The following is a 24,835-nucleotide window of genomic DNA, read 5'->3' as shown; positions in this document are numbered from 1 at the left end:
TTTTTTAAATTTCATAAAAAATATTTCAGTTTGTATTCTTTTTTGTATAAATATTTTAGTTGGAGAAAAAACAAAGTAACGTTACACTGTGTACTGTACAGTGAATTTAGAGTACAGTATAGAACTGTACCAAATAGCAACAATAATGCACATATAGGGAACTTTTTTTTTAACATTTTTATTCTTCAACTGTAACTCCACAATATTTAACAATGCATTGTTGAATTTCATTCCCACAGAAAGAGTAAAGTTATCTTTTAAAAAGTGCACTGAGACCTAGTTCTGGCTTCCATTCCTTGTTTTTTGTGTGTTTGTTTTACTACACCAGTGGTCGAAATTAGCACAAGCCCGAAAGCCCTGCACTGGTAAAATGTCTTCCGGGCTTGCTCAAATTCTGAATAATATATAGCAGGGCTTGTTTAAAAATATGATTCCATGCAATAGTATAAGAATTCGGGCTTGTTCATCCAAAAGTCTAATTTCGATGACTGCTACACATTAAAACATCTCAAAAGGTAATATAATGTCTTTTCTGAAGGTCTTGCCATTACTGAGAAGAAACGTCAACAAGCATAATTTAAAATTCATTGTTGTATTAGTCAGGCAAGTTATACTGAAATTGTACAACATGGGTACTGGCCAAAATGTACCCGGTGCTAGATCTACTGACCATGCCTTAAGAGCGGTATGCAAAATCACAAAAATGTGTAATTGTTGGTACATGTATGCAGGCCCTAAAACTTTAAAATATATTTTACGCCCTCAATATTGCAATCTTATTGTCTGTCAAACAAATTCAATAAACATTCACTTTCAGAGATGATGAGGAAGGGTACAACATTGAAATGGTTGACCAGGATCCAAAGCCTGTGTCAAGTTTTCATAGTGCAGACTGGTATGATCAGGCAAGTATACCACCTCATGTACAACAAATCAACTAAATGGTGGAAATTCTAATGATTACATTAGAAAGCAGATTAAGGGGTGGAATGGGGTAGGGTTAGGGGATGGGGAACCCAAGAAGTTGTTCTTTTTATGTCCATACAGTAACTTTAATTGACCGAGAAAACTATTTGAAAATTCAAAATAACTGGAGGCACTTTTTCCCCACGACAAGACTGTGTCACCAGCAACACTTATCTCTGTATGTTAAAGCTCACATTGGTCAAAATTGTTGCTCTTTTTTTAACATGTGGAAGGCCCATAGAAACCTTTTTGAGTTTCCTTTATCCATCTTTTTGCTTATCGCTATTTTCACCAGGTTTTCATTACATTGCCGAGTTTGTAGTTCCCAATTACGACCTGTTTTTACCAATTTCATGCACTGTTACAAGACTTTCAAAACTGTGAAATAAAATGCTATTTTGTTTCCCTGTATTTCAGGAGGAGCCCATAACATTGCACAGGAAATTGTCCAAAGCTGCATCGCTCACAAAGGCTGTCATAAGTGGCAAAAATGAACCTCATAGGCAGGCTTCAGGTAATTTACAACTGACTTAACATTTCAGTAATATATTATACTATATTTCTATAAAGTATAAAGTAAAGGGTTGTGGGGGAGGAGAGGGAATGATCAATTTTATAGATTTGATGGACAATATAGTTTTAATCCAGTATAAGTCACCAAAAAACACACTTGATCCTGCAGTAAGGGGTTTCCTAAAGCATAGAAGAAAGCCAATATTTAAAAAAAAATATTGAAGTGGATACTTGGGGAATGGCTATCACCTTTTTACACTCCTGTTGGGCTTTCTTGGATAAACTTTGGTTGAACATATTGACATAATCTTCGAAATTCTTCTGATATCATAGTACAAAAACAACAGTTGTGATTGGTCAAATGTCAGACGTTTTATGATGGTAAAAATGTTTGTGTTGTCGCTTTAACAAGCTATTCAAACAGAAAAATTAAGCATTGTTTGCAAATAATAAATGCTTATATATAAATATTGAATTATTTAGAATTATGGTTCATATGTGTATAAAAATATTTGGTCAGTGCACAGATAATTGTAAAGGCCTTTAGACTTAACTAAAGGTGCACTGACCATTATGTTTTCATGCATAGATACTAAAACACTTAATCCTCAATTTAGGATGAAAACATACTGCTTCTGAAATTTGTTAAGGGGAATAAGATTTTCAAAACTAATGCTTAAACCTTGAAGAAAACTTTTAATTATATCTTTTAAAGATTTTTAAAGGTGAAGACTGATATCTTTTAATGGCCACCAATATTCAAAATCGATAAACAATTTAGTGCGGAAAAGGAGAAGATAATCATAAGATTTAACTAAACAAGTTGTATTTATTTGGATCAGGTTTGTCACTATGTGAGAAGTCAAACTTTAACGAAGCAGAGCAGCTCGAAGACATGTATTTGGAGGACATACTGGCAGCCTCAAAACAGAAAAAACAGTGAGGGGGAAACATGCCCGATTTTACTGTATACAATTTGCTAGGATAGATAGTATGCAAGAGAAAATATTGAAAAAAATCTGGTCAAACTTACTTCTATATATTTTTAAGTACACAGGGAAAAATGAGACTAAAGCAATTTAAGCAATATAAGTCAATTAATATTGTGTGCAGTTTGCAGACAATAGTTTTAAAAATATATAGGGGAGTATAAATGCATACTTTCTATTGTAAAATCCAAGAGTCTACTTTTTAAAATACTTTTCTACATTCAATAAAAAAAAACTGGTAACATCAAAGTAAAATTAGAATAATAAATATCTGTCTCATTACTAATTCTAGTATTTTACATACAGAAAACTAACATGTAAAAGGCTGCACTTTCTTGTAATAGTAAACCACAAAGAAAAAAAAACAGGCCATTACTTTTCTTTTGTTTTACAGATCCGCCCCGGAGCAGCAGAATATTCGGAGGGCCATGGGATTTTGGAAACTGATGTGCCATGACCTCAAGGTATAGACAATAAAATGTTTAAGTTATATGCATATCCAATTACATAGAATATAAATACCATAAGCCCTAGCGGTTGATCAAGTGGTTTATTTGATTTTTGAAAAAAAAGCATAATTATGTTTATGCATAATGTTCAACATAAGATGCCAAGAAAATTGTGCCTGTACTGAGCAGGTGGTAAGCCGAATCCACCTTGCATTTTGAAACATAGGGAGAATCATACAGCATGACAAATAGTTTTTTGTTGATGTTTGCCAGGTGTGGTACCGAAGATGGAGGGTAAAAGAAAAGGAGTCTCTGATCTTCAAGTCATACATAAAGAAGATGGAAAGTATGTCTAACTGTTAACAGGGTTCTCAAGTTCACGATTAATCATGATATCATAACTGAGAGCTTTAAACTTCAGGCTATCGGTATTGTACAGTTGGAAATATTGTTTTTACTCTCACATTTGCATGAATAAACAGTTGGAAGTACCTTGAAATGACTTCAGAATATCTTTTTTAAAGTGGGTCTTAACCCCTTTATCCTGATTCGGGCATGAATCCCTCATACTCAATTCAGACCACAGGCTATTTCAGGATTGACAATTACAAGCTGTTAGAATCCCTGATAAAAAAAATATAATTTCTTTCGTAATTGTCCAAATTTATTTTTGTATGGAATAGTTGGCGTATTCTAAAAGAAACAAACTTTATCACATTTATGCTTTATATATATCTCTTCTGTTTATTTATAGAAGCATTCTTGTTCATTTCTACGCAAGAATTTAATTCCCACATTTGGTCCAAATGACGCATTTACACAATCTAAAAGGCCCTGACCGCATTCCTAAAATGATGAAAAGACACACTGTAAGTAAAGCAATTTGTCGACTTCAGGTAACTTTGGTTCAGCTATCGGTTCGCTGTTTGTATTCATGCGTTGGGTGATTGTACTGGACTTCTGGATGGCAGGGATGTGGCTCGGTTTTGTTGTATTTCCCACAGCTGTGTTCTTTAATTACGATGCCATTGAGGGGAGCTTCGCCTTCAAAAACCTGCTTGATGGGAAGGCTAGTATATAAGGCGATGGAATTATGGACATCTTCAAATGATCTGCCATAAACTCAGTGGTCGAAATTAGCACAAGCCCGCAAGCCCTGTACTGGTAAAATGTCTTCCAGGCTTGCTCAAATTCTGCATTTTATATAGCAGGGCTTGTTCAAAAATTTGATGCCAAGCAATAGTATAAGAATTCGGGCTTGTTCATCCAAAAGTCTAATTTCGATGACTGTAAACTTGAAGAATATACAAACGTTGACAAATGACGCCTGAATTGGGTCTTGAGTTATACTGTTTAACAAGTTTTACTAGTAATTAAAAACATTTTAAAGTAAGGCATTAAAAACAAGCAAAATATTTATATGATTTCAATTTTTTTTTTACTTTAAACGAAAGTAATGTTTTTTCCAGGGAGTATTGGCCCAGATGTGGTTTTTTTATGGCTCGTATGACCTCGATATTCCTGGCTACAATGTCAGCTTGGTCTACCTGTTCATGTGTCTGCTCACATACTTTGGCAGTTTCTTTGTCATCCTCAGCAGGTAAGCATTAGTGCGGACACTTCAGAATACATACTGGGTTAGACAGTCCATTATTATCATTGAACTTGACCTTCATTTTTTCGGAAGAATGTGAGCCTCGTCTACCTATATGTATGTACATATGCCTGCCCACATACTTTTGAAATTTCTGCGTAATCCCTTGCAGCAGGTATGTGTGTTTTTAAGTGCTAACAGTCGAATGAACACCAAAATGAAATTTCAACACAAGGTGCTAACAGCTCAAAAAATTACAGGGATGGACACTGTAATTATGCAAACAATTGCGTGTTTTGAAATTAAAAGTTATGCTCATCTAAGAAAAGTCAAGGTTAATGTCAAAGCCTTTTTGATGTAGTCATTGGTTTCGTATAAACGTGTAACATTGACCATAACTCAAAAACTGTCTGAAACACTGCACATGTAAAGCAAGGCCCATAACTCTGGCTTTAATATTTTTTATGACCATTTTTCAACTGAAAAATGACAGATGAGCAATCACGCATTTGTTTCTTGGCTTTCTTGTTTGAACTTATGATAGTCAGACACTTTGTTGACATGAGATATAGACAAAATAGCTCACTTGCTCAATGAAAGGTTGCCCCACTGGTAATAAAATTGGACCATATTCCTGAAACATATTAAGGTAGCACACCCCTAATGGGCACCATTTCAAACTATGATCAGCTTGATAATTTATTAATGTATATCAATTCCTGGACTCAAAAACTAAATTTAAAAGAAATTTACCGTCAATTGACAAATAACAATTTTATTTAAATTGGAATTTCCCTACCCCCATTTCAGAATTGTCGATAAAAACGAAATCACCCTAGACACAAGAACAATCCTTTATTTTTCAACATTTTGGTTATAATTTGGTATCAGAGAAACAAGAAATATATTTGCTTTCAGAAATAATACATTATTGATCACATCACCAACAAATATAATCATACTGTACTGAAATAGCCTTATATGGTATTTCAATTTTAACATTCTGTTTTGACCGCGTAAACTTGGAACATTGATGTTTAGAAGCAAAAATAACAAGTTCTAGAAATACTCATGACCTGTTCCTTATTAATAATTATCTTTAATCTTTATGGAACATCATGCCAAAAAATCAAAATGTTTTACCGTCTCATTTAAAAAAAAATAAAGTTTGCAATTCCCAACCACCTATTTCAGACATGCCTGCAAGTTATAAAATTTTCACAGAAGCTAGTAATTATGTATAAAAATGTATTTAATTACTTTTTAATGAAAATACAATATTAACGTTGGTAAAAAATGTTAGCTAATAAAAACAAAGAAGAAAACAATAAATATATATTTGTGCTTCTGGCTGGATTTGAACCATTACCTTGAAACCCTCAAAAGATTTGTAGTCCTGTGCTTAACAACATAGGCTTAAGCATTAAAATTGAAGAGTTTCAAGTGGAGGTTTTCATTAGGGGTGTGATTGAAGAGTTTCAAGTGGAGGTTTTCATTAGGGGTGTGCTACTTTAAGACATTTCCTTACTTAAGTCAACTGTAAAAGAAAATTATAATCGTCAAATTAAAAGAAGTGTATAAGATAATTTACATAAAAGTGCATATATTGAAGAAGAAGTCATAGAAAAGAGTCTTCCAGAAAGTATCATTTATAAACTTACATCATATCATATGTCTGGTGAGTGAGACACTTAAATAAGGAAAATGGCTTAAGTTTCCAAAAATGACTTCAGCTGTTGTAGGAATGCCAGCCCTGACTTACATCCGGACTATTTCATGGATCAAGGCATGCAAAGCGATCATGTTTCAATATCAGCCTACTAAAAATTGATTTAAAGTTTATTTTAGAATACCCATTGTCAGACTACACTGACATTTAACATTTGTTTCCCAGTCTCCGCCAGGGGTCTGGAAGTAGAAGGCGTGAGCAAGATAAGCGATTCAAGTTTAACCTGCTACTATGGACATCCTGGGATCACTCCATCACGTCCGAGGAGGCATCCATCAACTTGTCAAAAGGAATTACCAGTGTTTTGAAGGTAACAGTGAAATATTTATTATTCATACATGGTTTAGTAATAGTAAGGCTGGAGAAAAATCATATTCAGGTTGTCTGTTGTTTGAAGAAAAAGTCAGGCAATGTTGGCATCGGCCTCGTCATTCATCTAAGTGTAAAGGCAATAAATGAAAAACAGTTAAGAGTTCAATTGTTACTGTGCACTCACGTTGCCAGAGACAACACACATGCAACTCAAGGTTCAACAAATATTGACTTATGCCTCTTATTCCACTGAAAAACAACAACTTGCTAATGTTTATGTTTGCTTTGACTGGTGCTCCTGTTTTACTAATTCTACTCTACAGCAACTTCAAGTCTTCTACTGGTTAATGTCTATGTAGACTGCATGTGTACTGTTTTGTTGTTAAAAAATAGTTTCTCTCCTTTCTAGGACAACTTGTATGAAGTTAAAGCCACACAGGATGTAAAACAGTGGAGCCGGAAGGAGAAATGCAAGATCTATTGTCTGCGAATCCTGGCTTGGCTAATTACCATGTAGGTACATATATTTTCCTGTGTTTTATTGATAAAGTTTCAAACCTAGAAGTTTCTGGAGCCTTATATTCAAACACTAATCTAGCATCATCCGCAGCTTTTATCTTAGAATTCTGCTAGAAATGAGTCGGTTCATTTGTCAAATTTTATATAATGTGAGATGTTGTAAATGAGGTTCATCCATCTAATGTAATCTGTGTAAACATTATTCAACTTCAACCCCAATTGTATGTCTTTTGGTCAGTGTCTGCTTGACCTTTGCCTTAAACAGTGTCTAAAAGAATCTGCATGGATTATGGGGCCATGATAACAATAACAGTCAGACTTTAGTGACATAACTGAAAATATTAATTTCATTGTAACTTTCCTTTTAATTGAGCATTAATGATACCATTTGCTGATATTTTTTTTAGATATATTTGAAACTGACATTAGTATTTGCACACCAATTGGAATAAAGATTATTTGTAATTCAATAAAAGTGCTTTCCTGAGTCTGAGACTTGAGACTGCTACCTGGGCTTGTATCTGCAGGTTCCATTGTACCATGGGATGATTTCTTTTCCAGAATCCTGATAGGCGGTGGTTGTGCGCTCATTGTGTTTCTCGTTGTCTTCATGACCTTCGATGAAATGGTGTCAAATACAGTAAGCTTTCACTCAACGCATTGTCTCCTTGGTCTATCTCAATAAGCATACAACAAAATATTGGCTGCTAATTGTATAAAACTGGTTAATTTGTTGGTTAAATTTAGTTGAGAAGATCATTGATTGGTCATTTTTTATCCAATAATGGCTGTTGATCAATGAGATTGCTTCCTGCAAATTAACCAAAAGATTACCTGTGGATAAACTTTAATACAAACTCCTGACGGCCTAAAGATAATAGTTTTGGTTGAACAAAATGTCAAGGACATAAGTTCAAACAAGATGTGTCTTGTATGACCAATCAAAAAAAAAATGTCTCAAAATTCATATTGCTATTGCCTCAGGTTTCGAATTCAAAGAATAATCATATTGATAGGATCGTGGATATAAGCGTCCCTGTATGTATAGCAACCGTTCTAGCATCTCACTAGTGACCCATGGGTTGTTCAATAAAGAATGTAAGGCGTAAGATTCTAACTTTCCAGGCATACTCCTGCTTTTTGCATAAACAGTGTTCCAATCAATTTCAATCAAAGTTAATTAATTGATAAATGCCAATTAAAATATCGTAAGAACATTCATCGAATAGATTCTTTTCGCAATCTCTGAAGGGATATTACACAATCTTTTCACTAATTGATTTCACAGAGTTTATATTGGTGCCTTTGAAAGAAACTTAACCTGTCTGTATTTATTTGCTTTTTTAATCATATGCCACTAAAAATAAATTTTATCAATTACAGTTTTGTTTCAAAATGGTATTCTACAATTGAATGATTTTATCATAATTGTCAAAGTTTAAATACATTACCTTTATTAACAAGCATTTACGAGAATTTGGTTTTGAAGGGAGTGATTGTGTAGGTAGGGGAGGGGTTACAGCCCTCATTCATGTGTATTTTTATTTCAGGGTGGTAAAAATGAATCCAACTTTCTCAGCATCTATGGGACCACCATTGTGTTCAGCCTCATAAACATCATTGTGCCAGTTTGCATTCGACAGGTAACATTTTATTGGCTTTATTATCTTTTAAATAATTATTGATTCCCCAATACCCATGAATACTTGATCAGCATTTAAAATCAGTTATAAACAATTTACATGTATGATGGTAATGGGGTTATGTCACATTTTTGGGCTACATGTAGTGTCCTTTTAGTGCACTTCAACTAGCTCTATAGCAGAAAGTGCCTACTTAAATTTTTAAGCAACCTACACAATATCATTGATCAATAAATGTTCAGAACAATAATTATATACAAGAAAGTAAGGTTACCTTAGATGTATGTATGTACATATCTTGTTTTGCTTGCTATGCTGTGAACTGATGTTTGAATAAATAAAAGTATCCATGAAAAAAAAAGAAAAAAAAGAGTTTATTGGCTTGTCTGTTGGCAAAGAAGAAAAGTTACGGTATTTTGTTAGCTGTGATAAGGTTGTCTTTAAAATAACTTTTTACCTTTTAAAACTTAAGAAGCCTTGAACATTTTCACATGAAACTTAGCTTACAAGTTACCCGACTGACAATGTGTAGAATTGAAGCAAGGACAATAACTCTGGCTTTAATGATCATTCAATTTGCCCCTTGTTTAAACTTCTCGCATATTTTTTATAAGAACAGGCCTTCCTGAATTGTAACTGTCATCCAAAATTTAACATTCACACTTTAAAACTGATAAAATGCTTATATTTTGTGTGGTTATAAATGAATGTTTTGAATTTGATTTAGCTTTAAATTTGTTTGAAAGAAAACATACTGTCATAAAGTCTACGATTCATCGAAATGTATAAGGAATACTTCCTAGCTGTCTTATAATTCCTCACTTATCACATCCCAGCTTCCAAAGATGGAGCATTACCTGCACGGAAAAGTCGAGTTAAACATCACCCTCACACGAATCTTCTTCCTGCGAACGGCCAACTTGTTTGCATTGATTACATCACTGTATGAGACTATTACGTTAACAGTAAGTATTTGTTAGGGAAAAGCCTGTGGTGAAAGTGCTATTTCACAATTTTATAAAGCCAGAAATAAGTTAGTTTAGATTTCACTGACCTCAAAAAATGGGGTCGGTAGATCACGATAAAAAACAGAAATTAAGGTTTGATCCCTGTAGTGTTCATTGTATTATTGATGTTTTAGTTGTGTTTGAATATCATTTTCACCATAAACCTTTCATCATTTTGTCAAAGTTAATTTAAGGGCAGTATAAAAACCAGTACATGTATGTCTCTTTATGGACCATTAGGAACTACCGAAATTTTATCCACAAATGGTCTGGTGTCTGTTAACAAAAAGGGGCAGGGTGCAATATATTTGTGCAATTTAATAGAGTTTATTTTGTTTTTGTCTAAATTTATAACTCCCATAACAGGCCAACAACATGTAGGTTGAGATTAACCATGCAATATCTACAGGGATGCTAAATAAGAATGCTACAAACATATATCTGCATGCTAGTTATTGCAGTTGCCCTAGACAACATGGTACAAAACAGTCACCTCAACCACTAACCTGGTATATCAATACCATAACACTGGTTTTGGGTGCAGCTGCTATTGCATTATAGAATGTAAAATTGCATCTCAATAATTCACACTTTCAAGACAGTTTTTTATTTAGTTCCTGCTAAATAAGGAGAATTAATTGGAGAATAAACCTGAAAGTATACTAAGCAAGTGGCTTTTACTTTTGGAGTTTACTCAGTCTGTTTTGTTTCAGTCCATAGAAGGCTGTGCTGGAACCATTCTTGGGCAGGAAATGTACAAGGTCGTCATCATGGACACCATTCTGCATGTACGTATCTACTGAAACCTGGGTTACCATATACCGTATTCCTTCTTTGTCGATTCATCAGGAATCCTAGGAGCAATTTCGTACCTAGGAGACCCATTCATGGGGAGACATATTATATATTGCTTTTGCCCTGTCCCTCAGTCAGTCCGTCAGTCTGTACGCCACACTTCATTTCCGCTTAAGAACTAAAGAACGCTTAGACCCAGAAACTTCATACTTGGTGTGCTGGTTGGTCATGACTAGTAGATGACCCCTATTGATTTTGAGATCAGTAGGTCAAAGGTCAAGGTCACCATGACCTTGAGGTGAAGAAACAGTTTCCGCTCAATAACTAAAGATCCTTTGGGTCCAGGAACTTCATACTTGTTATGCTAGTTGTTCATGACTAGTAGATGACCCCTATTGATTTTGAGATCAAATGGTCAAGGTCGCGGTTACCTTCAGGTAAAAAAACGATATGTTAGCGCTGACCTTAAGCTTAAAAATGATTTCTGCTCAATACTAAAGAACACTTGTACTCCGGAACTTCATACTTCGAATGCTAGTTGGTCATGACTGGTAGATGAATCCTATTGATTTTGAGTTCAGTAGGTCAAAGGTCAAGGTCACCGTGACCTTGAGGTGAAGAAACGGTTTCCCTCTCAATAACTAAAGAACGCTTGCACCCAGGAACTTCATACCTGGAATGCCAGTGGATCATGACTAGTAGATGACCCCTATTGATTTTCAGGTCAGTAGGTCAAATGTCAAGGTGACCTTGAAGTAAAATAACTGTTTCCGCTAATTTACTAAACAACACTTTGGCCAAGGAACTTCATACTTGGTTTGCTAGTTGGTCTTGATTATAAGATGACCCCTATTGATTTTGAGGTCAGTAGGTCAAGGTCAAAGTGACCTTCAGGTAAAAAACAATTTTTTGGTCACCAGTCCATACGTCACACTTCTTTCGCTCAATAACTAATGAAAGCTTGGACCCAGGAACTTCATACTTTGACCCAGGAACTTCATACTTTGTATGCAGGTTGGTCATGACCAGTAGATGACTGCTATGTTTGTTCGTCTCCAGTCCAAAAGTACAATTTTTATGTCCATCATTGATTATTTCTCATCTACGACCACACAATGAGGAAGACAAGTGCTTTTTCAAAAAAGCAATCTCTTGTTTAACAATTGAATCACACTGTTTTTTTCTCCCTTTGGCATGAACTTGATCCAAGGATTCCTAAATAAATCGACACCTTCAGTTCTTTTTTTCTGAAATTGGGAAAAGGGTCTGCAGCCTTTGGGAAGGGTAAACATTCACAACGTTTAAGTAAGAAAGGGGATAATTTTTGTATATTATAAGGAAATGTGCATGTTTAACTTATAATTTGCCATCAAACATTTTCTTCAGGGCCTTTTTTTCCAGTTCTTCTTGTGAAAGGGGGGAAAAATATGTGTTTTTTTCTTCAGTTTTTTTTTGGAAAATGTTTTCTGTAGTGTTTTCCAATACTTCATTGACTTATGGAGGAAATTAAGAAGTTCACTCTGCCTCACATTGTGTTAATATAAGCCATGCTTCTCTTCATCAGACAGTGACACAGTTGTCAGTAACATTCGGCAAGTACCTATGGACAAAACAGAAGACTGAGTTTGACATCTCCTCTGCAGTCCTGGTGCTTGTGTATAGACAGGCTCTAGTGTGGGTAGGAAGAACTTGGTTTTCGTCAGTTGTTGATGTTGTTTTTGTTTTTAAACAATTCAAAAATAACTTATCGTAAGTGATATTGCTTTGTTTTTCAACCAAAGTGAAAATCAATCTTTTCTTTGTTCAAAGCCGGGACTCACATTTTATAGGGTCATGTTTTTGTCTGCATTCGACCACAGTGCTTAACTGAATGATAAATCATAAACCATATTATTTAACAGTTTATAAAAGAGCCCTGCAGACAATTGTTTCAGACTTGGTTAAGTTGTCTACAGGTTGTCTTTCGATAAGTTTGCACATCATTTTATTGGTAATAGTAATTATTCAATGAATATTGACCATTCAATAAACCTTTATAAACGTGGCTGCAGTACTTGATTCTTTCTTAAATATGTGACGAAAAGTAAAAGTAAGTTAAATAATTTAAACAATGTTTAAAAAAATATGTTGCCAACGCGAAATCAGTTGGAGTGCGTTTTAAGTTCTTCAAGATGGAAATCTTTTCAGTAACAGGCTGAAGACACGTCTTAGATGTATATCCATGGTCTCTTAAGGACAATTTTTGTGTCGCCTGAAAAGACGACATATAGGGGTTACTTTTGTCGGCGGCGGTGGCGGCGGCGGCGTCCGCGTCCCATTTTCGCTTGTCCGGGGTATATCTCCTAAACTATTAGTGGTATCAACTTGAAACTTCATATGTACATAGATCTAATTGAGGGCAAGTGCAGTGCACAAGAACTGTTACTCTTGCTTCCATATTTTTAGAGTTTTGCCCTTTGTTATTTTTCATGCTTAAAGTTTTGTCCGGGGCATATCTTGTAGAATATAAGAGTTATCAACTTGAAACTACATATGTAGATAGATCTCATGGAGGGCAAGTGCACTGCACAATAACAGTAACTCTTGCTTTCTTAGTTTTAAAATTATTGCCCTTTGTTAATTTTCATGCTTAAAGTTTTGTCCGGGGCATATCTTGAAGAATATAAGAGGTATCAACTTGAAACTTCATAGCTAGACAAATCTCATTGAGGGCAAGTGCAGTGCACAATAACAGTAACTCTTGCTTTCTTAGTTTTAAAGTTATTGCCCTTTGTTAATTTTCATGCTTAAAGTTTTGTCCGGGGCATATCTTGAAGAATATAAGAGATATCAACTTGAAACTTAATAGCTAGATATATCTCATTGAGGGCAAGTGCAGTGCACAATAACAGTAACTCTTGCTTTCTTAGTTTTAAAGTTATTGCCCTTTGTTAATTTTCATGCTTAAAGATTTGTCCGGGGCATATCTTGAAGAATATAAGAGGTATCAACTTGAAACTTCATAGCTAGATAGATCTTATTGAGGGCAAGTGCAGTGCACAAGAACCGTTACTCTTGCTGCCATATTTTTAGAGTTATTGGGCTTTTTGTTAATTTTCTTGCTTAGGTTTTGTCCGTGGCATATCTCGTAAACTATAGGAGGTTTCAACCTGAAACTTATTCCGTAGGTATATCTGATTGAGGGTTCAAATGCCACCTACACTTGAAAGTTAAATGGCAACATCATTTTCTATAAATGAATAAAATGCCAATCTAACAGCTATAATGTCGACAGTAAATAATTCGTCAGGCGACACATCCGACTCGCGGAGTTCTAGTTTTGTTTTATCATACAAATTGTACTCACCCTTTTTTCTACAACTGCAGGTTGGTACTGTGGCCTGCCCTGTGATGCCACTGGTAGGATTGCTATCAAACTTAATCTTCATGGCCGTGAACTATACAGTTGTCTCCTACACGTGTAAACCCCCAATAAAACGCTGGAACCAGTCAAGAAACACAGCATTTTTCTCCTATTTCCTCCTCGCCAGTGTGGTTCTACTCATTCTGCCATTCTCCGTCATCATAGGCAGGTAGGCTCTTCCAAAGTATTGGGTTATATTTGCATAAAGACTGATTACCCCCCTAAAATACTTTTGACATGTTCTGTTAAGTGCTCAGAAACCAGTTTAGCCCCAAATAAATACTTTGGAAATGTGTGGTTAAGTGCTATGAAACCAGTTTAACCCCAAATAAAAAAAAATGAGTTCACAGTGTTCTTGACCTACTGACCTCTAAATTTATTGGGCCATCTACTAGTCACAAATAACTAGCAAACCTACAATGGAGTTTCTGGGTCCAACAGTTCTTTAATAATTCAGCAGAAACAGTTATTTTACTTCAAAGTCACCATGACCTTTTACCTGAAAATCAATAGGGGTCATCTACTAGTCATTGCCAACTGGCATACCAAGTATGAAGTTCCTGGGTGCAAGCTTTCTTTAGTTATTGAGCGGAAACCATTTTTTCACCTCAACGTCACTGTGACATTGACCTACTAATCCCAAAATCAAGAAGAGTCTTCAATTAGTCATGACCAACTGGCATATCACCTATTAAGTTCCTTGGTGTAAGCGTTCTTTAGTTATAAAACAGGAAACTGTTTATTTTTCGCCTGAATTGACCTTGACCTTTTGATCTACTGCTTCCAAAATCAATAGGGGTAGGTGTTATCAACTTGTCATGACCAACTGGCATACCAAGTTTGAAAATACTGCATTGGTGCAAGTGTTCAAAATCAATAGGTATCTTCAACTTGTCATGACCAACTGGCATACCAAGTATGATGACCCTGGGTGCCAGAAACCATTTTTTCACCTCAAGGTCATGACCATGACCTTTGATCTACTGATCTCAAAGTTGATAGGGATAATCAACTAGTCATGACAAGTCAGACATACCAAGTATGAAGATCCTGGTTGCAAGTATTCATATGTTATTAAGCGGAAACCGTTTGTGTTTTTACTGCGACTGTGACCTTTGACCTTCTGATCTAAAAATCAATAGGGGTCATTTACCCATCGTGACCAATTGACATACAAAGTATGAAGTTCCTGGGTGCAAGCATTCTATAGTTCTTGAGTGGTAAACACTTTTCTGCTTTAGGTCCCCGCCAACATATCGTTTGTCACCTGAAGGTCACCAGGACCTTGACCTTTGTTCTACTGGTCATGACCACCTTGCATACAAAGTATGAAGTTCCTGGGCTCAAAAGATCTTCAGTGATTGCTCAGAAACCAATTTTTCACCTTGACCTTTGACCTTCTGATCGCAAAATTGGTAGCGGTAATCTACTGAGCATGACCAACCTGCATCCCAAATATGAAGTTTCTGGGTCATAGCATTCTCAATTTATTGAGCGGAAACAAAGTGTGACATACAGTCCTACAGACGAACGGGGCAAAAAAGAATATTTATTGGAGAAGACGTATCCCCATTTTAGATTTGTTTGATAAAAAGGACATCACACAAGTGGGAATTTTTTATTTCATGTATTTTTCAACATTTTGGTAATAATTTGGAATCAGAGTAACAAGAAACATACTTGCTTTCAGAAATAATACACTTCGTTAACAAATGTAATCAAACTGGACTGAAATAACAATACATATATATTTAATTATAGTATTACAATAAATTGTAACATATTGTTTTGACCATGTTAAAACTGGAACACTGAAGTTTTAAAGCAAAATCAACAAGTTTTGAAGTATTCATGACCTGTTCTTTATTGATAATTGATTTTAAGCTTTTGCAAACATTATGTAAAAAAATAATATATATATGTAAAAAAAATAAATTCATCTCTTTTTATAAAAAAAATTCAAAGAAGCTAATATTTCTTTTTATGCTCCTGCTGAAAAGACATGTGTATAAGTGTATAATTATACACTACTGTTTTCTTTGATGCTCTTGCTGAACTGTCACATACTATAATTATTTTCATTGCTAAAATATGATGCTCAACCTTTGCATTGAAATTCCTGAACTACTTTTCCAGTTCAGAGGTAGTGAATCTAGGTCACACGGAGCGACCTGACTCCTTCTGCGGCCCCTGGGGCGCGGACAAGCCAACCAGGTCCTATACAAATTTCTGGGAACAGCAGGTGCCCTGGTTACAGGCCACTCTGAAATACCTCGTTTCGGAGATTGTGCTGATACCCGCTTTCTTCGTTTTGTTGTAAGTGCCTATGTTTTTTGTACTATCAACGTGAACACTACTGTCAGTATTTGCTCTTAAGCTTCTTTAGTTCTATAGGGACTTAGGACATCATATGGTAAAAAAAACAGCATACACAGTGTTTGCTCAAAACAAGCATAGAATTGGCAATGCGAGCTAGTTAGAGGCTGATTATAGTATACTACATGATATTTCATAACTAAATTAATAAATGCAATAGATGTTGTCTCATCTATACTTCCCTATTTAAAACTAGCGTAGAATGGTTTCTCAGTTTAAATCATGTCTGTATATGATTACAGATAAATATACTGACACTTTGTGCATTGACTATTCAAAGAATAAGGAGGCTTTACTACTCTCATCCACGTTGGCATCAGGCAGGTCAGCATTTACACTTAATACTCCAATACCCTTCATTCAATTCCCTTAAAACTTCACACAATTGTTCAGGACTATCACACTTTGAGGTTGTATCATTCCATATGATCCTAAATAAGTTATTGCCCAAAATTGACTAAAGGATAAAAGTTAAAGTTTTAGTGCACAATGTGTCAGGTTAAAGTTTTAGGGCAAGTTGGCATTTTCACTAATTTGTTCAATACCCTTCAATCAATTGACTGAATACTTCACAAAGTTGTTTACTGCCACCAAGCAATCAGGTTACTCAATAACCCTTGATAGGTGTTGTTTTTTTATTGCTTTTGACAGGAACATTTTTTTACATTTCAACCAAAGTGAAAACTGGTTATTAGAATGATGTACCCTATGCTGTTGTTGGAGTGTGCCGGCATGAGGGCGCTGTCAAACTCGCCTCAGACCTTTCATGAGTTTGTGGTCGAGTCCCCTAAGCCTAGGCTAAGGTCAAGGTTACTAAAAATAGAAAGTGGTTGGCGCTAAATAACTCGTTGGAGTTGACATATTGCAACCAAACTTTGTATACAGATAGAGGTTATGTCAACCTTTTATGGGATTACGCTTTGGGCCCCTAAAGTCAAAGTCAATGTAACTAAACAATAGAAAAGTAGTTTGTACTGAGTAATTTTAGTTAGGATTGACAAATGGTGACCAAACTTGGTATATTGGAAGAGATTATGCAGTATGCAGACTTTCATGGAATAACATTTGGATTGGAAATAGTAAAAAAAACTGTTGGTACTGAACAACTTTTGTTGGGGTTGACATATTGCAATCAAACTTGGTACATAGGAAGAGTTTATGGATACCATTAATGGGATTGCATTTGGGACCCTAGGGTCAAGGTCAACGTCAAGTTAACTTTTACTTAAAATAGATGTTTGATACTGAATAACTGATTTAGGGTTGACATATTGTTAGGGTTGACCAATCTTGAATGTAGGAAGTGTTTATTGATGCTTAACATTTGGTTGCATTTGAGGCCCCTTGGACGAAGGACAAGGTCACTGTGAATACAAATAGTAAAAAACCAAACAATTAAAATTGAATCTTACAATGAAGACTGAAGTTCTTTTGTCAGTCATTGAAAACCTGGTTTTATTGCATTGCAACATTTTTTTGCTTACTTTTTAATTTATCTTTTTTATAATTGCTTTTGAAAGGCGCATATAGTACATCATTATTGATTCATTTCTAAGACAAATGGTTGAGTGCGCTGTCATATGACAACTCTTGTTAAACTTACTGGGATTTACGTGGGAGACAACCCCAGTAAATTTTGAATTGGAAAACTGTGCAAATACTGTAACAGACAGAGGGTTGTAAGCTATGTGATACATTTGTTGGTAAGATTCAATGCATTGTACACAATAATATCAATGTTATGCAAGGTTTTGGCATTTTTTTTGTTCTTGCAATTGTATTGTCTGGTGTCTAGTCCCTTTAAGACATACTATTTTATTTTGGTTGGATTGTGAAGACAGCTTTAGGCTGACATTGATCACTCCAGAGATTGCTTTATTATGTTTGATCATCATCCAGGATGCACACCTTAACCATAAGACCGCTCTTGCCCTGGTAAGGCTCAATTCCACCATTAGTTGGGTGAGAGGTGGTCATCATTCCACCTAAACAACTCTCACTCCTTCAAAATATGTCTTTCTGACTTTTAGTACTAGAGTGATAATTGCAATGATATTAATGATACTCTTTGATATATATTAAAATCATATTTCATGTTTATATTGTATCATTTTGTCTTTTCAAGATCAATACTGTTTCACCTGAACCAGCGGATTGGCCTCGAAAAACAGCAGAATGTCATAATTCATACTGAATTGCAACAGGTTTGTGTTATAAAGTTATTTCAAAATGTATCCACTACAAGCTAGAAACCAAACCCATTCAGGACTTATAAAATAATAACTAATAATAATAATAATAATAATAATAATAATAATAATAAAAAAAATGGAATAATAATTACAATGATAATAATAATAACAACAGCACTAGTGAAAACTTTGTTGGCTAAACTGTTTAGGGTGTGTCCCCTTTTCCTTCATAGTAATTTCCCTTGTCGAGCAGGACAACTTCTGAAAAAAAAAATCAGGATTTCATACTTTTTTAGAAATCATTTCATTTACCTTATAGCTGTTTTGTTGAAGACATTTTGCATTTTTCATATCTAAGACTTGAATATATAGACAATCATCATCACGTGATATAAGTGATGGAAGTCACAAGATTACTCAATACTGCCAGCTAAGGGAAGTAACCACAGTGTAGAAGTTTGGTATGACTGCAGTAACTAGGATACTCCTTGAAATTTAAAGGTCTCATTTATTGTTTGTGTAAAGACTAAATATATTTTGGTTGATGTCTTTTTTTTCTGACAGGAAAGAGAAGAGAATGAAAAACTACTGAAGAAGTTACAGAGTATGGGGGTAGCTGTAGAGAGACTTTGACTCGTGTTGACCTTGGACGTGAATAAGAACAAAAAGAAAATATTGAAATGATGTTGAGACACTGTGTTGACTTCAGATGTGAATAATACTAGTAAATGTAGGTGTTGAATATATAACAAAGTATGGGAGTACAAGTGTTGAGACTGTGTTAACAAATCAATGGGATTGTTGAAAACATTGGGGGAAGTTGTGGAGAGACTGTGTTTAAGCTGCACTCTCACAGATTTACAACTCTTTTATTTTTTGTCATGGAAAGAGCAAAGTTTTGCGTAAATATCTGCAAACCAATGATAAAAGATGGCTGACAAAAAATCAGATTGCAGATTTTCATTTATCTGTTCTTAAGTTAATGGTTTATGGCTTTAATCATTTTTTGAACTTCAATATAAAAATCTGCAATCTCTTTTTGTCAGCAGTCTTAAATGACTGGTTTACATGCATTTTCGAACAAATTGGGTCGTTCCACGACAAAAAAATAAAACAGTTGCCAAAATGTTTAATCTGTGAGAGTGCAGCTTTAACATTGAATGTATATAAGAAGTAAATTGAGTTGTTGAAGAAGTCACAGCATGAGGGAGTAGTTGTGGAGAGGATGTGACTCATGTGTTTGGAAATGATGAACATGTATCATTCTTATGCTAACTGCCTTGTTCTATGTTAGTCACAACTTTGAGTTGTGGACTAACATTGACACTGTACTTTTACACTGTAAACATCTGCAGTTATGAACAAATTGCTATTTTTCCTGTTTTGGAGCTGAAATTGTTTTTGAATGTTTTTTAAACATTCGGACTTGATATAAGATAAAGACATTCAAAATAATTGCTTATTTCACCTCATAGACATACTAGTACAAACTTAGGTACATTTGTGTATACAATTATTATAATGCTTCAATAGTGTATTGCTGACAATCTTTAAGTTCTAGTTGCCAATTTGTTATTCAATATAAATGTTGAGATATACATGTATGGAGATGTATTGAGAAAGCCTTGATGTCGTAATGAACATTGGTCATGACTCAGTATGAGGAATTAAACGTGAAACATATGTAACAGACTGCACAAATTGCTATGTGAACCTTTCGGGGTTCAAACCCACGACCTCTCGCTCTGCAGACGGACAGTACTCTACCGTGTCGCTATAAAAGCTATAGCTCAATAGCCAGAGTGCCGCTATATATACACATTGAATACCCGATTACACATACACAATTATCGGCATAGGGCATATGATTAACAAGTTCATATATTATATCTGACTTAAGTGGTTTGTCACCCTCGTGCAAGAAATCAATTTAGTACAATTACATATATAACCATTTCTTGTTTATATTTTGAATTTATACCCGGTGTATTTTTTGCCAAAAATAACCTATAAGATGAAAAACGATAGTCTAGGTCTTATTCATGGGAGTTATCCATTTGTGGAGGGGCTGGGCAGTGCACAGATGTAAGCCCCTATCCCCCCCCCCCAAACAAAATCGTCCAAGTTAACTTTTGATGTTGATAAGAAGTAATAATAATATGTTCAAAATGCACCATTTCAGAATTTCAGACTAGAAATTGTTAACAAGGGGGAGCACCCACAAACCCCCCTTCCAACATTTTAAACCAAATACATTCTGGTTGTGGTCCTAGGGGCTAATGTCTGGGGGGGCAATCATCCGGGGGGGGGGGGGGGGGGGATATTATCCGTACCTCACCCCATATAATATTGTTTCCAACCGAAAGAATAGAGTTTTATATCTGAGTTTTTATCTGTTAGTTACTTCCCTTAGTTTTAATTTTGACATGGACAGTGTTGAATTGGTGTGGAGTGTTATTTGCATAAAATATCAACTGACCTTCTATATCTGCAGATAGTTGTATGATAAATGTAAGAAACTATTTCTTTTGTATGATAATGTTTGATAAATTTTATGTTCAATGGTGTCTATTTTCTAGTTTAAAAGTGTAATTGATGTGATTTATCATACATGCTAGTAAGTTAGTCATTAACTGGACCAGGTTAAACCCCCCCCCCCCCAGGTCAAGGGAATAGCGGGGGGGGGGGCACAGATTGACTGTTTTGACAACTTATTTAATTTTGTTTTCAAATGAGCCAATTTTTGGATGCCGGTAATCAGTGAAATAATAAATACTGCTGACATTGAGATCAGGTTGCATTTTTAGCCGGATTTTTCATTGGAAAATTACGGGTTATAGAATGGCGAAAGTTGGGCGGGTGGGCGGTCATTGGGTGTGCGTTTACAATTATGCATTTAAGTTTTCATTTTATGTAATAAAATCAAGAGTTTTGGCGTCTTGTTCATATTTATGTTTCCAATTTATTTATTTTGGGTATAAACATAACTGCTTTAATTTGTGAAAGACAAAATACAATATGGAATTAAATTCATATGAAGGACATCAGAATCTTTTATTCACACTGGTTTTAAATTGAAATAACAATATTTTATGCGGAAAAATAGTTAAATTTTCTTTTCTTTTGTGTCTTCATAGATTGAGTAGTGTCACATATCAAAGATAATAATATTTGCATTTTGATGTAATTTTCTATACAATAGTTTGTATATATTTGGTTTATATTTTGTCCAAATGATGAAACAAACATCATAATGTAAATTGACTTGTCATATTGTTCCCACAAGTAGGAGATTTTCTGGCTGATTGACACTGCACAGGAAGAGATTTATAAATCCCTGTTGATTTAAGAGTGCCATATAGCAATAAAACAGTGTTGCCATAGCACTATTAATTGGTAAAACCCATGCAAGTAAAGGAATGCACCATGTTGTGAGAACAGGGCCATAAAGGGGTCATACAGATGCAGAGGATTAACATGCCAGGCAGCCAGACATTCTTCTTACCATTTCCTGTAGTATCTGATTGGCCCAGAGAGTTAAACCTCTAGGGATGCTTTATTAGTTTATTGGTGTTTGAGCTGTTTGTCATGTCAGACTTGATTTCAACATACTGTGGTGATATACTTAAAAGCAACTGTGAAAGTCTGTGGAAATGAAATTGTATTTTAAAGCTGTCTGTTAAAACAGGTGAGTTTTGTTTATAAATAATTGTGATTTTAATTTGTCACATATTGTTTTCAATATAAATGAAGATATTGTTTTAAGATCTAAACAGGAAAAAATAATAGTGTGCAAGTAAGTGAGCACCATATATTGTATAAATGTTTACAGATTGAATATTGTTATATATTCAAATATTTCTATGATTTTTGTCAAAGAATCTTACTGGAAATATTGGCATGTGGTTTAACCGTTAAGTGGTTATGAAATTATCAAATGAATTATATATTTTCCTTGATATTATTTATTTTTTTGATCCTATTCATGGTTTCTCCAGTGGCGGACAAGTATACCCCTGATTTTATATATTTTTTCTTAATTATGAAATTGAATTTTTGCAGCAAATCAACCAACATGTATGTTTTGGATAACTATGAATTGCAATCAATATTTCTGTTGTTGCATTTGATAAAGACAGAAAGAAAACATGATCATCAAATTTTAAAATAAGAATGATCATTTATTTGTAAAAATGACCGAAGTAAAACAAATATGACAATTTGAGAAATGGAAGAAATGAATGATATTTTTAATATCTATTCCCTTTATATATATATGTAAAACTGAGACTGTGTAAGTGAGTCATCTTTTCTGATCAAGCAGGCTATTGTTAAAATATTGTGAGATGTTGAGATCAAAATGTTGATGTCTAATGCTTAAAACCCTTGGAATAAAAACAATTCAGAACAGAAATGTCAAAATCTACTAGATTGTTCTAGGAATAAATAATGGTATGGAATTATAGCATGAACTTTTGATGAATAACTGTTGAAATGCCCTCGGAAATGTTTACATGAAATTTAAGTGGCCACAATAATGTAGAGCAGATTATTTTTTTGTCCGTATCGGTATGTTTTAACGATGACTAGTTCTGAATATCTTTTATGTGTTAAAAGGAGCTATGTTTTTGCCATAAAGCTAGTGTCGTTATTTGTCTCCGGCTAAGTCGTTGGGTCAGGTTCTAGTTTTTTCTTGCTGTTTGAAAACTGATAAGACTTTGCAGACTCAGATGACATAAAATTCAGGTTGTTAGTCTTGTCATAGGCGCTTGCCCACGGGCTTTACATTTATGTCAGTGATTTGTTAATCTGTGAAGAGGGTAATTGTTGACTGTACAAATTCCCCTTTTTTATTCATCAAAATTTGGCTTTAAACCTTTGGTACAAAGGAGTGCATAATTTCTGTTTCATCGATACAATCCTTTTAGTTAATTCATCCTTGATATGAATTATTGAATTATGGACCAGACATAACGAACCATATTTTGGGACATAACGGACGATGTTTTGGGACATAACGGACCATATTTTGGGACATTACGGACCATATTTCGGGACATTACAGACACTCTAGAGAAAAATAATGAACCATGATTTATTATGTAATTAACATTTGTTTTTAACTATAATCTCCCCCAGTCTTCATACATTAAAAATGCTTGTATAATGAATGCCCATTTTGATATGACACCTGCTTAATGTCTTTTAATTGTGAAAAATTCCAGTAAAATTCCAATTGATAAAATTCTTGTAAATAAAATTATAAATCATGGTCTGTATTCTGTAATGTCTGCAAATATGGTTCATTATAAAGTTAAAACAAACTTAAAGTAAAATTATAAATTAGCGACGTAATCTCTCGAAATATGGTCTTTTATGCCCCAACCATAGTCGTAATGTCTGTGGCCCGATTTACTTATGCTTACATACAAGCTCATACAGTATTAAGTACAGCATACACTCTAATGACTAAAGCCACATGTCATTCTGTTTATACAAGAATTGTTCAGCTGGTTAATGTATTTTGTTAAAACAAAGAATAATTAATGTGTATTTTGGTTATGCTGAGTTGTATAAGCTAAACTAACAGTTTGAATGGAATAGACTACATAGCATTACAATATATATATATCCTGGAATTCAAATAACTGGGTTTTCCCATGCCGGTACAAATAAAAGGTGAATTCTAGCTATTAATGTTCATGTAACAATACAATGACTCTTTATTATGTTTTTGAAGTAACATGTGTATATTAAAACGGTATAATTTTGATTGTACTGGAGGATTAGCTTGGGAAAAATGGAATATTTGTAATTCCAGGCTTAAATTTTGTTTGTACCAGAAGATTAGCTTCAGTGAAAAACCAGAATATTTATAATTCCAGTATTGTGTGTCCATTTCCTGAATATTAGTCTAAAGCTTAAATATAATGTCAAAAATTTAAAATCTGACTGATTATCATCTTTGATGTTGGCTTCCACTTGAGATCCTCTTGGTTTGAGACTTGTATAATATTTCAGACTAAGTTATAATGGACATATTTCTCATGTTTCAGGGATTCATATGAACACTTGAAGCTACTGATCATGTGGATGGTATCACAATGGCTGTGTTTTAAAAAAATATGGGGTTTAAGCAGTGGTTCAAATCAATCCCACTCATGCAGGCATTTTGATTTGTGGAGCAGGAGGTCATGATACTGGTAAGTCTAACCAGCCCAATAATTGTAGTGTGATTTTGTGCAAGATGACTGATCTTACATAATTCTTTTTTCAAAGAGAATTAATATGGGTTTTGTCATTACTGTTAGATATGGTCTCATCGTGATGCGTTAAGACTTAAAGATC

At 34.5% G+C, this 24,835-nt stretch overlaps 1 protein-coding gene across 1 annotated transcript; it reads left to right on the top strand.

Moving 5' to 3' along the window:
• The first annotated feature begins 523 nt into the window (after positions 1 to 523).
• LOC128234950 (transmembrane channel-like protein 1) lies at positions 524 to 19,172 on the top strand. Its single transcript, XM_052949604.1, has 19 exons — positions 524 to 603; positions 818 to 905; positions 1,384 to 1,480; positions 2,322 to 2,418; positions 2,863 to 2,932; positions 3,191 to 3,263; positions 3,814 to 3,986; positions 4,387 to 4,517; positions 6,406 to 6,550; positions 6,962 to 7,065; positions 7,633 to 7,711; positions 8,622 to 8,714; positions 9,551 to 9,683; positions 10,442 to 10,509; positions 12,081 to 12,194; positions 13,883 to 14,088; positions 16,056 to 16,235; positions 18,421 to 18,499; positions 19,052 to 19,172. Exons 1-19 carry the CDS (start codon positions 524 to 526, stop codon positions 19,118 to 19,120), a joined length of 2,079 nt encoding a protein of 692 aa, XP_052805564.1. The 3' UTR covers positions 19,121 to 19,172.
• Positions 19,173 to 24,835: the final 5,663 nt, after the last annotated feature.

The sequence above is a fragment of the Mya arenaria genome, chromosome 1 (assembly GCF_026914265.1).
Source record: "Mya arenaria isolate MELC-2E11 chromosome 1, ASM2691426v1".
Lineage (NCBI taxonomy): Eukaryota > Metazoa > Mollusca > Bivalvia > Myida > Myidae > Mya > Mya arenaria.
Note: the sequence above shows the minus strand (reverse complement) of the source record. Positions and strands in the feature narration are given on the sequence as shown.